Source organism: Leuciscus leuciscus (assembly GCF_965113295.1).
Source record: "Leuciscus leuciscus genome assembly, chromosome: 19".
NCBI classification, from domain to species: domain Eukaryota; kingdom Metazoa; phylum Chordata; class Actinopteri; order Cypriniformes; family Leuciscidae; genus Leuciscus; species Leuciscus leuciscus.
Genome location: NC_138743.1, coordinates 868,736 through 881,756, shown reverse-complemented (window position 1 = coordinate 881,756; position 13,021 = coordinate 868,736). Strand labels below are relative to the sequence as shown.

Sequence of the window (13,021 nt, the reverse complement as noted above, 5' to 3'; positions counted from 1 at the left end):
TGACTGTTCTCAGTTTGACTTCTGCACTACTAAACCTTTTTCTTTTGTGCATTGAGATTCTTGACTTGAACTAAACAAGCCAAGTTTCTGCCTAAGCCATCTAACTTTGTAACGTTCTGCCTATACAAGGCAGGATACACCACAAAATATACCTTCTAGACCCTCTATGAAAGCGTTGGATAGAATTGCTCACAATGTAAACAAGCAAGATCAAATGACAACCCAAAGTGTATTAAATAGAAAGCACCGAAAATCACTATATATATACAAAAATGTATGTGTGTTCCAGTCCAATGTTGTGTATGTGTGTGCGTGGAATCGGCCTTACCGGTAAGCCGTTTTAAGTCCGTGCACACGATGAGGAACAGCGATCTCCAAGGTGAAATAATCCAGCAAGTATATCTCCACAAAGAGTCAAACAGTCAGTCAATGACAGCCAAGCCGTGTAGTGCGATCGATCGCTAATCCAAAAGAGCAATAGAGTAAAGTTGCTCCCGAATGCCGGTAAGCCGGCTCCCTTTAACGGAAGTGAAGTTGATCAGCTGAAGTATGACGTCACGGGAATTCCCAGGTGTAACGATCAAGACTCTCGCTCAGAAAAAAACAGTAAGACCAACACTCGACAGGGGCAACAAAAACCCAGGGATTCTTTAATATAAGAACATCTGACATGTATAACTCTTTAATTAGTTTAATAAGCCGTCTTCTAAATATCCCCTTTATGTGGCCACGCTACAACTTTACTATTTGCCAAGTTCTAGTCGTTAACTTGGGCCCCTGTTCATGTTTCACGTATCAAATTAAGGTTTTAGCTTCTGTCTGTTTGAGGCTTTACATTCAACTTTATGGCTGGACTAGCATAACTGCATATACTGATGCCCAAACCCCTCTGAGGTCACTCGTTGGCTTTTTTACAGTCACGCAAGTATAGAATCATATCTTGGGATAAAGGATTGGTTGATACTGAATTTTGTTTATTCATTTATTTTTAAATTTCAGGCTAGTCCCAGTAATGTAGACTGCTTTCATTTAAGCATTAATCCCTTAACTGTTGTATCCCAACTATAAGCCGGCTCCCTTTAACGGAAGTGAAGTTGATCAGCTGAAGTATGACGTCACGGGAATTCCCAGGTGTAACGATCAAGACTCTCGCTCAGAAAAAAACAGTAAGACCAACACTCGACAGGGGCAACAAAAACCCAGGGATTCTTTAATATAAGAACATCTGACATGTATAACTCTTTAATTAGTTTAATAAGCCGTCTTCTAAATATCCCCTTTATGTGGCCACGCTACAACTTTACTATTTGCCAAGTTCTAGTCGTTAACTTGGGCCCCTGTTCATGTTTCACGTATCAAATTAAGGTTTTAGCTTCTGTCTGTTTGAGGCTTTACATTCAACTTTATGGCTGGACTAGCATAACTGCATATACTGATGCCCAAACCCCTCTGAGGTCACTCGTTGGCTTTTTTACAGTCACGCAAGTATAGAATCATATCTTGGGATAAAGGATTGGTTGATACTGAATTTTGTTTATTCATTTATTTTTAAATTTCAGGCTAGTCCCAGTAATGTAGACTGCTTTCATTTAAGCATTAATCCCTTAACTGTTGTATCCCAACTAGGTAGCTGTCCAAGGCCTTGTTTACACCTGGTACTAAGAAGCATTTTTGTAAATCGGATCACAAGTGGACTGGTGTAAAAAAGGGGCTTTTTATTTTTTTGAGCTTGTCTATTTTTGGCCACTTCCAGAGGTAGTCCAACACATTCGACCAGATTGCTTTCATAGAGTAGATGCTCATGTGGCTGAATGTGTTCGAACAGCCGCAAAACGGTGTACTCTACCGCCTACTGACCTAGTACGTGAACATTTTAAGAAGTGCGCTAGCAGGTGTGATTTAAACTTTCTTCAAATATACAGGCCTGTTGCCATGGGAAAACTATGATGTGTTTCAAAGAAGAAAAAAACAATCCAGAATAGCTAACACATCTAATATAAAAAAGGCTGAATTCAGAATGGCAGAAATAGTACTAGCATACTATTCTGAATTCAGCTCAATGTGGTTTTATGTATGTTCAAAAGGGAAAAATTGACTTAAGAAACAATAGAATCACCTAGTTGCATAAACTCCCACTCGTGCAAGTCTGGAGAATCATGACTTAATGAAGAGGGTGGGATTATCATTAATTAGCCAAAGTCTGTAAAAGCACCAAAGGGCAGCACCTCAGCAGTGTGACTAGCTGTTGAACAATGGCAGGAAGTTGGTGTGCTGTTCAGTCTCTGGCACTTTGTGTTTGGTTCTGTGCTTTCAGCCATGCTGTTCCGAAGTGGAGTGATCTGCCCCAGAATCCTCAAGCTCTGATGTTCCAGCAAACTAACCAGCGGTTCCAAAAGCCAGCTCAACAGAAAGCTAGTCAACGGTTTCCTCAGCAGGTTCAAAAGCCATTTAAACAGCAAGCTAGTCAACGGTTTCCTCAGCAGGTTCAAAAGCCAGTTCAACAGCAAGCTAGTCAACAGTTTCTTCAGCAGGTTCAAAAGCCAGTTCAACAGCAAGCTAGTCAACAGTTTCCTCAGCAGGTTCAACAGCAAGCTAGTCAACAGTTTCTTCAGCAGGTTCAAAAGCCATTTCAACAGCAAGCTAGTCAACAGTTTCCTCAGCAGGTTCAACAGCAAGCTAGTCAATGGTTTCCTCAGCAGGTTCAAAAGCCAGTTCAACAGCAAGCTAGTCAACAGTTTCCTCAGTCAGGTCAACAGTTTCCTCAGTCAGTTCAACAGCAAGCTAGTCAACAGTTTCCTCAGTCTGTTCAACAGCAAGCTAGTCAACAGTTTCCTCAGTCAGGTCAACAGTTTCCTCAGTTAGTTCAACAGCAAGCTAGTCAACAGTTTCCTCATTCAGTTCAACAGCAAGCTAGTCAACAGTTTCCTCAGTCAGTTCAACAGCAAGCTAGTCAACAGTTTCCTCAGCACTTTCAGCCTAAGCAGCCAGTGGCACAGGCAGAGCCCCTTGACAAATGTACTGTAGCTGATTATGAGCAGATTCAATGTGGACCACCTGGTATCAGTGGTGCTGAGTGTGCTGCTATCAACTGCTGCTTTAATGGAATGCAGTGTTACTATGGGAAGGCAGGTAAGAGTGTAGAGTCAATGTAGAGGCATTCATGTTAAACTGATCCTCAGCAATAACCTGCTCTTGTAACTCGTTCCAGTGACTGTCCAGTGTATAAGAGATGGTCAGTTTGTGGTAGTGGTGGCTAGAGATGTAACGCTGCCTCGATTGAGCCTGGATTCAGTCCGTCTCCTGGGTGGAAGTGATCCAGCTTGCAGTCCTGTGGGATCCACACCTTTCTTTGCTATATACCAGTTCCCTGTCACTGCATGTGGCACAAGCATGATGGCGAGTAGCTGCTTGTGGTTTTGTTCTGCATGGCTTAGAATGGACTGGATGCCAACAATGTTACTATTTGCAGGAGGACGGTGGATATGTGGTGTATGAAAACAGAATGACCTCCTCATATGAAGTGGGTATCGGACCACTTGGTTCCATTACAAGGGACAGCCATTTTGAGTAAGTGATGTATGCTTTATCATAAATGTGAATCATTGACACATGCTACAAGCTCACTGTTTGTTGTCCAGGCTTCTCTTCCAGTGTAGGTACTCTGGTACCTCTGTGGAAGCTCTGGTTGTGGAGGTCAACACCGTTCCTCCACCTCCACCAGTAGCTGCTCCTGGACCCCTCAGGGTGGAGCTTAGACTGGCAAATGGTCAATGTGTCACCAAAGGCTGTGCAGAAGGTAAGCGTTTGTCCCAAGTATGCCTAAAGCCTTTCTAAAACTCCAGTTTCTAGTTAAACACTGCATTCTTCCTCAGGGGACGAGGCGTACACATCCTACTACAGTGATGCTGATTATCCAGTTACAAAAGTCCTGCGGGAGCCTGTGTATGTTGAGGTGCACATTTTGGAGAGGACCGACCCCAACATTGTCCTGATGCTGGGACGTTGCTGGGCGACATCAACCCCCAGTCCACTCAGTCTACCCCAATGGGATCTTCTGGTTGATGGGTGAGTAAGGCCAGTCTTTATCCATCTAGTGTGCTGTAAGGCATTTCTGACTGCCTCTTTGCCTTTCAGATGCCCTTACCAGGATGATCGTTACCAGACCACATTGGTTCCAGTGGCTGGATCATCTGGTCTTCAGTTCCCGACCCACTACAAGCGCTTTGTTGTGAAGATGTTCACATTTGTAGATCCAGCATCACTGGCTCCTCTGCAGGAAACCGTATGCTCTGCAGCCTTACCTCAACCCTTAATATTAGTGCTTTTTACAGTGAATTCTATGGCTTAACCCTTTCCCCCTCTGTTAGATCTTCATCCACTGTAGTACAGCGGTGTGCCATCCCTCCTCTGGCTCCTGTGAGCAAAGTTGCACTAGGAAAAGTGAGTGCTTGCTGTAAGTTGACTTCAGGAACTGAGAATTTATTTAAATGCCCCTCATGCTTCTACCACTTTTTACAGGAAGAGACACGCCCGTCAAGACCATCTCTAGTGGGCAAACTGTGGTGTCTAGTGGACAAGTTAACCTGGTCAAGTGAATTTTAGTGTTTTAATAAACTTCATGAAACTCAACATTGTTTCTCTTTGGTATTCATTTCTGTCTGGAGTTGGATGTTTCATGACTGTTCTCAGTTTGACTTCTGCACTACTAAACCTTTTTCTTTTGTGCATTGAGATTCTTGACTTGAACTAAACAAGCCAAGTTTCTGCCTAAGCCATCTAACTTTGTAACGTTCTGCCTATACAAGGCAGGATACACCACAAAATATACCTTCTAGACCCTCTATGAAAGCGTTGGATAGAATTGCTCACAATGTAAACAAGCAAGATCAAATGACAACCCAAAGTGTATTAAATAGAAAGCACCGAAAATCAATATATATACAAAAATGTATGTGTGTTCCAGTCCAATGTTGTGTATGTGTGTGCGTGGAATCGGCCTTACCGGTAAGCCGTTTTAAGTCCGTGCACACGATGAGGAACAGCGATCTCCAAGGTGAAATAATCCAGCAAGTATATCTCCACAAAGAGTCAAACAGTCAGTCAATGACAGCCAAGCCGTGTAGTGCGATCGATCGCTAATCCAAAAGAGCAATAGAGTAAAGTTGCTCCCGAATGCCGGTAAGCCGGCTCCCTTTAACGGAAGTGAAGTTGATCAGCTGAAGTATGACGTCACGGGAATTCCCAGGTGTAACGATCAAGACTCTCGCTCAGAAAAAAACAGTAAGACCAACACTCGACAGGGGCAACAAAAACCCAGGGATTCTTTAATATAAGAACATCTGACATGTATAACTCTTTAATTAGTTTAATAAGCCGTCTTCTAAATATCCCCTTTATGTGGCCACGCTACAACTTTACTATTTGCCAAGTTCTAGTCGTTAACTTGGGCCCCTGTTCATGTTTCACGTATCAAATTAAGGTTTTAGCTTCTGTCTGTTTGAGGCTTTACATTCAACTTTATGGCTGGACTAGCATAACTGCATATACTGATGCCCAAACCCCTCTGAGGTCACTCGTTGGCTTTTTTACAGTCACGCAAGTATAGAATCATATCTTGGGATAAAGGATTGGTTGATACTGAATTTTGTTTATTCATTTATTTTTAAATTTCAGGCTAGTCCCAGTAATGTAGACTGCTTTCATTTAAGCATTAATCCCTTAACTGTTGTATCCCAACTAGGTAGCTGTCCAAGGCCTTGTTTACACCTGGTACTAAGAAGCATTTTTGTAAATCGGATCACAAGTGGACTGGTGTAAAAAAGGGGCTTTTTATTTTTTTGAGCTTGTCTATTTTTGGCCACTTCCAGAGGTAGTCCAACACATTCGACCAGATTGCTTTCATAGAGTAGATGCTCATGTGGCTGAATGTGTTCGAACAGCCGCAAAACGGTGTACTCTACCGCCTACTGACCTAGTACGTGAACATTTTAAGAAGTGCGCTAGCAGGTGTGATTTAAACTTTCTTCAAATATACAGGCCTGTTGCCATGGGAAAACTATGATGTGTTTCAAAGAAGAAAAAAACAATCCAGAATAGCTAACACATCTAATATAAAAAAGGCTGAATTCAGAATGGCAGAAATAGTACTAGCATACTATTCTGAATTCAGCTCAATGTGGTTTTATGTATGTTCAAAAGGGAAAAATTGACTTAAGAAACAATAGAATCACCTAGTTGCATAAACTCCCACTCGTGCAAGTCTGGAGAATCATGACTTAATGAAGAGGGTGGGATTATCATTAATTAGCCAAAGTCTGTAAAAGCACCAAAGGGCAGCACCTCAGCAGTGTGACTAGCTGTTGAACAATGGCAGGAAGTTGGTGTGCTGTTCAGTCTCTGGCACTTTGTGTTTGGTTCTGTGCTTTCAGCCATGCTGTTCCGAAGTGGAGTGATCTGCCCCAGAATCCTCAAGCTCTGATGTTCCAGCAAACTAACCAGCGGTTCCAAAAGCCAGCTCAACAGAAAGCTAGTCAACGGTTTCCTCAGCAGGTTCAAAAGCCATTTAAACAGCAAGCTAGTCAACGGTTTCCTCAGCAGGTTCAAAAGCCAGTTCAACAGCAAGCTAGTCAACAGTTTCTTCAGCAGGTTCAAAAGCCAGTTCAACAGCAAGCTAGTCAACAGTTTCCTCAGCAGGTTCAACAGCAAGCTAGTCAACAGTTTCTTCAGCAGGTTCAAAAGCCATTTCAACAGCAAGCTAGTCAACAGTTTCCTCAGCAGGTTCAACAGCAAGCTAGTCAATGGTTTCCTCAGCAGGTTCAAAAGCCAGTTCAACAGCAAGCTAGTCAACAGTTTCCTCAGTCAGGTCAACAGTTTCCTCAGTCAGTTCAACAGCAAGCTAGTCAACAGTTTCCTCAGTCTGTTCAACAGCAAGCTAGTCAACAGTTTCCTCAGTCAGGTCAACAGTTTCCTCAGTTAGTTCAACAGCAAGCTAGTCAACAGTTTCCTCATTCAGTTCAACAGCAAGCTAGTCAACAGTTTCCTCAGTCAGTTCAACAGCAAGCTAGTCAACAGTTTCCTCAGCACTTTCAGCCTAAGCAGCCAGTGGCACAGGCAGAGCCCCTTGACAAATGTACTGTAGCTGATTATGAGCAGATTCAATGTGGACCACCTGGTATCAGTGGTGCTGAGTGTGCTGCTATCAACTGCTGCTTTAATGGAATGCAGTGTTACTATGGGAAGGCAGGTAAGAGTGTAGAGTCAATGTAGAGGCATTCATGTTAAACTGATCCTCAGCAATAACCTGCTCTTGTAACTCGTTCCAGTGACTGTCCAGTGTATAAGAGATGGTCAGTTTGTGGTAGTGGTGGCTAGAGATGTAACGCTGCCTCGATTGAGCCTGGATTCAGTCCGTCTCCTGGGTGGAAGTGATCCAGCTTGCAGTCCTGTGGGATCCACACCTTTCTTTGCTATATACCAGTTCCCTGTCACTGCATGTGGCACAAGCATGATGGCGAGTAGCTGCTTGTGGTTTTGTTCTGCATGGCTTAGAATGGATTGGATGCCAACAATGTTACTATTTGCAGGAGGACGGTGGATATGTGGTGTATGAAAACAGAATGACCTCCTCATATGAAGTGGGTATCGGACCACTTGGTTCCATTACAAGGGACAGCCATTTTGAGTAAGTGATGTATGCTTTATCATAAATGTGAATCATTGACACATGCTACAAGCTCACTGTTTGTTGTCCAGGCTTCTCTTCCAGTGTAGGTACTCTGGTACCTCTGTGGAAGCTCTGGTTGTGGAGGTCAACACCGTTCCTCCACCTCCACCAGTAGCTGCTCCTGGACCCCTCAGGGTGGAGCTTAGACTGGCAAATGGTCAATGTGTCACCAAAGGCTGTGCAGAAGGTAAGCGTTTGTCCCAAGTATGCCTAAAGCCTTTCTAAAACTCCAGTTTCTAGTTAAACACTGCATTCTTCCTCAGGGGACGAGGCGTACACATCCTACTACAGTGATGCTGATTATCCAGTTACAAAAGTCCTGCGGGAGCCTGTGTATGTTGAGGTGCACATTTTGGAGAGGACCGACCCCAACATTGTCCTGATGCTGGGACGTTGCTGGGCGACATCAACCCCCAGTCCACTCAGTCTACCCCAATGGGATCTTCTGGTTGATGGGTGAGTAAGGCCAGTCTTTATCCATCTAGTGTGCTGTAAGGCATTTCTGACTGCCTCTTTGCCTTTCAGATGCCCTTACCAGGATGATCGTTACCAGACCACATTGGTTCCAGTGGCTGGATCATCTGGTCTTCAGTTCCCGACCCACTACAAGCGCTTTGTTGTGAAGATGTTCACATTTGTAGATCCAGCATCACTGGCTCCTCTGCAGGAAACCGTATGCTCTGCAGCCTTACCTCAACCCTTAATATTAGTGCTTTTTACAGTGAATTCTATGGCTTAACCCTTTCCCCCTCTGTTAGATCTTCATCCACTGTAGTACAGCGGTGTGCCATCCCTCCTCTGGCTCCTGTGAGCAAAGTTGCACTAGGAAAAGTGAGTGCTTGCTGTAAGTTGACTTCAGGAACTGAGAATTTATTTAAATGCCCCTCATGCTTCTACCACTTTTTACAGGAAGAGACACGCCCGTCAAGACCATCTCTAGTGGGCAAACTGTGGTGTCTAGTGGACAAGTTAACCTGGTCAAGTGAATTTTAGTGTTTTAATAAACTTCATGAAACTCAACATTGTTTCTCTTTGGTATTCATTTCTGTCTGGAGTTGGATGTTTCATGACTGTTCTCAGTTTGACTTCTGCACTACTAAACCTTTTTCTTTTGTGCATTGAGATTCTTGACTTGAACTAAACAAGCCAAGTTTCTGCCTAAGCCATCTAACTTTGTAACGTTCTGCCTATACAAGGCAGGATACACCACAAAATATACCTTCTAGACCCTCTATGAAAGCGTTGGATAGAATTGCTCACAATGTAAACAAGCAAGATCAAATGACAACCCAAAGTGTATTAAATAGAAAGCACCGAAAATCAATATATACAAAAATGTGTGTGTGTTCCAGTCCAATGTTGTGTATGTGTGTGCGTTGAATCGGCCTTACCGGTAAGCCGTTTTAAGTCCGTGCACACGATGAGGAACAGCGATCTCCAAGGTGAAATAATCCAGCAAGTATATCTCCACAAAGAGTCAAACAGTCAGTCAATGACAGCCAAGCCGTGTAGTGCGATCGATCGCTAATCCAAAAGAGCAATAGAGTAAAGTTGCTCCCGAATGCCGGTAAGCCGGCTCCCTTTAACGGAAGTGAAGTTGATCAGCTGAAGTATGACGTCACGGGAATTCCCAGGTGTAACGATCAAGACTCTCGCTCAGAAAAAAACAGTAAGACCAACACTCGACAGGGGCAACAAAAACCCAGGGATTCTTTAATATAAGAACATCTGACATGTATAACTCTTTAATTAGTTTAATAAGCCGTCTTCTAAATATCCCCTTTATGTGGCCACGCTACAACTTTACTATTTGCCAAGTTCTAGTCGTTAACTTGGGCCCCTGTTCATGTTTCACGTATCAAATTAAGGTTTTAGCTTCTGTCTGTTTGAGGCTTTACATTCAACTTTATGGCTGGACTAGCATAACTGCATATACTGATGCCCAAACCCCTCTGAGGTCACTCGTTGGCTTTTTTACAGTCACGCAAGTATAGAATCATATCTTGGGATAAAGGATTGGTTGATACTGAATTTTGTTTATTCATTTATTTTTAAATTTCAGGCTAGTCCCAGTAATGTAGACTGCTTTCATTTAAGCATTAATCCCTTAACTGTTGTATCCCAACTAGGTAGCTGTCCAAGGCCTTGTTTACACCTGGTACTAAGAAGCATTTTTGTAAATCGGATCACAAGTGGACTGGTGTAAAAAAGGGGCTTTTTATTTTTTTGAGCTTGTCTATTTTTGGCCACTTCCAGAGGTAGTCCAACACATTCGACCAGATTGCTTTCATAGAGTAGATGCTCATGTGGCTGAATGTGTTCGAACAGCCGCAAAACGGTGTACTCTACCGCCTACTGACCTAGTACGTGAACATTTTAAGAAGTGCGCTAGCAGGTGTGATTTAAACTTTCTTCAAATATACAGGCCTGTTGCCATGGGAAAACTATGATGTGTTTCAAAGAAGAAAAAAACAATCCAGAATAGCTAACACATCTAATATAAAAAAGGCTGAATTCAGAATGGCAGAAATAGTACTAGCATACTATTCTGAATTCAGCTCAATGTGGTTTTATGTATGTTCAAAAGGGAAAAATTGACTTAAGAAACAATAGAATCACCTAGTTGCATAAACTCCCACTCGTGCAAGTCTGGAGAATCATGACTTAATGAAGAGGGTGGGATTATCATTAATTAGCCAAAGTCTGTAAAAGCACCAAAGGGCAGCACCTCAGCAGTGTGACTAGCTGTTGAACAATGGCAGGAAGTTGGTGTGCTGTTCAGTCTCTGGCACTTTGTGTTTGGTTCTGTGCTTTCAGCCATGCTGTTCCGAAGTGGAGTGATCTGCCCCAGAATCCTCAAGCTCTGATGTTCCAGCAAACTAACCAGCGGTTCCAAAAGCCAGCTCAACAGAAAGCTAGTCAACGGTTTCCTCAGCAGGTTCAAAAGCCATTTAAACAGCAAGCTAGTCAACGGTTTCCTCAGCAGGTTCAAAAGCCAGTTCAACAGCAAGCTAGTCAACAGTTTCTTCAGCAGGTTCAAAAGCCATTTCAACAGCAAGCTAGTCAACAGTTTCCTCAGCAGGTTCAACAGCAAGCTAGTCAATGGTTTCCTCAGCAGGTTCAAAAGCCAGTTCAACAGCAAGCTAGTCAACAGTTTCCTCAGTCAGGTCAACAGTTTCCTCAGTCAGTTCAACAGCAAGCTAGTCAACAGTTTCCTCAGTCTGTTCAACAGCAAGCTAGTCAACAGTTTCCTCAGTCAGGTCAACAGTTTCCTCAGTTAGTTCAACAGCAAGCTAGTCAACAGTTTCCTCATTCAGTTCAACAGCAAGCTAGTCAACAGTTTCCTCAGTCAGTTCAACAGCAAGCTAGTCAACAGTTTCCTCAGCACTTTCAGCCTAAGCAGCCAGTGGCACAGGCAGAGCCCCTTGACAAATGTACTGTAGCTGATTATGAGCAGATTCAATGTGGACCACCTGGTATCAGTGGTGCTGAGTGTGCTGCTATCAACTGCTGCTTTAATGGAATGCAGTGTTACTATGGGAAGGCAGGTAAGAGTGTAGAGTCAATGTAGAGGCATTCATGTTAAACTGATCCTCAGCAATAACCTGCTCTTGTAACTCGTTCCAGTGACTGTCCAGTGTATAAGAGATGGTCAGTTTGTGGTAGTGGTGGCTAGAGATGTAACGCTGCCTCGATTGAGCCTGGATTCAGTCCGTCTCCTGGGTGGAAGTGATCCAGCTTGCAGTCCTGTGGGATCCACACCTTTCTTTGCTATATACCAGTTCCCTGTCACTGCATGTGGCACAAGCATGATGGCGAGTAGCTGCTTGTGGTTTTGTTCTGCATGGCTTAGAATGGATTGGATGCCAACAATGTTACTATTTGCAGGAGGACGGTGGATATGTGGTGTATGAAAACAGAATGACCTCCTCATATGAAGTGGGTATCGGACCACTTGGTTCCATTACAAGGGACAGCCATTTTGAGTAAGTGATGTATGCTTTATCATAAATGTGAATCATTGACACATGCTACAAGCTCACTGTTTGTTGTCCAGGCTTCTCTTCCAGTGTAGGTACTCTGGTACCTCTGTGGAAGCTCTGGTTGTGGAGGTCAACACCGTTCCTCCACCTCCACCAGTAGCTGCTCCTGGACCCCTCAGGGTGGAGCTTAGACTGGCAAATGGTCAATGTGTCACCAAAGGCTGTGCAGAAGGTAAGCGTTTGTCCCAAGTATGCCTAAAGCCTTTCTAAAACTCCAGTTTCTAGTTAAACACTGCATTCTTCCTCAGGGGACGAGGCGTACACATCCTACTACAGTGATGCTGATTATCCAGTTACAAAAGTCCTGCGGGAGCCTGTGTATGTTGAGGTGCACATTTTGGAGAGGACCGACCCCAACATTGTCCTGATGCTGGGACGTTGCTGGGCGACATCAACCCCCAGTCCACTCAGTCTACCCCAATGGGATCTTCTGGTTGAGGGGTGAGTAAGGCCAGTCTTTATCCATCTAGTGTGCTGTAAGGCATTTCTGACTGCCTCTTTGCCTTTCAGATGCCCTTACCAGGATGATCGTTACCAGACCACATTGGTTCCAGTGGCTGGATCATCTGGTCTTCAGTTCCCGACCCACTACAAGCGCTTTGTTGTGAAGATGTTCACATTTGTAGATCCAGCATCACTGGCTCCTCTGCAGGAAACCGTATGCTCTGCAGCCTTACCTCAACCCTTAATATTAGTGCTTTTTACAGTGAATTCTATGGCTTAACCCTTTCCCCCTCTGTTAGATCTTCATCCACTGTAGTACAGCGGTGTGCCATCCCTCCTCTGGCTCCTGTGAGCAAAGTTGCACTAGGAAAAGTGAGTGCTTGCTGTAAGTTGACTTCAGGAACTGAGAATTTATTTAAATGCCCCTCATGCTTCTACCACTTTTTACAGGAAGAGACACGCCCGTCAAGACCATCTCTAGTGGGCAAACTGTGGTGTCTAGTGGACAAGTTAACCTGGTCAAGTGAATTTTAGTGTTTTAATAAACTTCATGAAACTCAACATTGTTTCTCTTTGGTATTCATTTCTGTCTGGAGTTGGATGTTTCATGACTGTTCTCAGTTTGACTTCTGCACTACTAAACCTTTTTCTTTTGTGCATTGAGATTCTTGACTTGAACTAAACAAGCCAAGTTTCTGCCTAAGCCATCTAACTTTGTAACGTTCTGCCTATACAAGGCAGGATACACCACAAAATATACCTTCTAGACCCTCTATGAAAGCGTTGGATAGAATTGCTCACAATGTAAACA

At 43.6% G+C, this 13,021-nt stretch overlaps 3 protein-coding genes across 3 annotated transcripts; all 3 read left to right on the top strand.

The window, feature by feature from the left end:
- Positions 1–357: 357 nt before the first annotated feature.
- LOC309482323 (zona pellucida sperm-binding protein 4-like) lies at positions 358–4,595 on the top strand (the record flags this gene model as incomplete). The annotated part of the gene is made up of 9 exons (XM_082147674.1): positions 358–379; positions 3,025–3,129; positions 3,209–3,396; positions 3,470–3,567; positions 3,639–3,796; positions 3,873–4,065; positions 4,135–4,282; positions 4,368–4,440; positions 4,519–4,595. 9 exons carry the CDS (start codon positions 358–360, stop codon positions 4,593–4,595), a joined length of 1,062 nt encoding a protein of 353 aa, XP_082003800.1.
- A 436-nt stretch (positions 4,596–5,031) lies between these two features.
- On the top strand, positions 5,032–8,709 carry LOC309482322 (zona pellucida sperm-binding protein 4-like; the record flags this gene model as incomplete). Its single annotated transcript, XM_082147673.1, has 9 exons — positions 5,032–5,053; positions 7,139–7,243; positions 7,323–7,510; positions 7,584–7,681; positions 7,753–7,910; positions 7,987–8,179; positions 8,249–8,396; positions 8,482–8,554; positions 8,633–8,709. The coding sequence occupies 9 exons, from the start codon at positions 5,032–5,034 to the stop codon at positions 8,707–8,709; spliced, it is 1,062 nt and encodes a 353-aa protein (XP_082003799.1).
- A 434-nt stretch (positions 8,710–9,143) lies between these two features.
- LOC309482321 (zona pellucida sperm-binding protein 4-like) lies at positions 9,144–12,737 on the top strand (the record flags this gene model as incomplete). The annotated part of the gene is made up of 9 exons (XM_082147672.1): positions 9,144–9,165; positions 11,167–11,271; positions 11,351–11,538; positions 11,612–11,709; positions 11,781–11,938; positions 12,015–12,207; positions 12,277–12,424; positions 12,510–12,582; positions 12,661–12,737. The coding sequence occupies 9 exons, from the start codon at positions 9,144–9,146 to the stop codon at positions 12,735–12,737; spliced, it is 1,062 nt and encodes a 353-aa protein (XP_082003798.1).
- Positions 12,738–13,021: the final 284 nt, after the last annotated feature.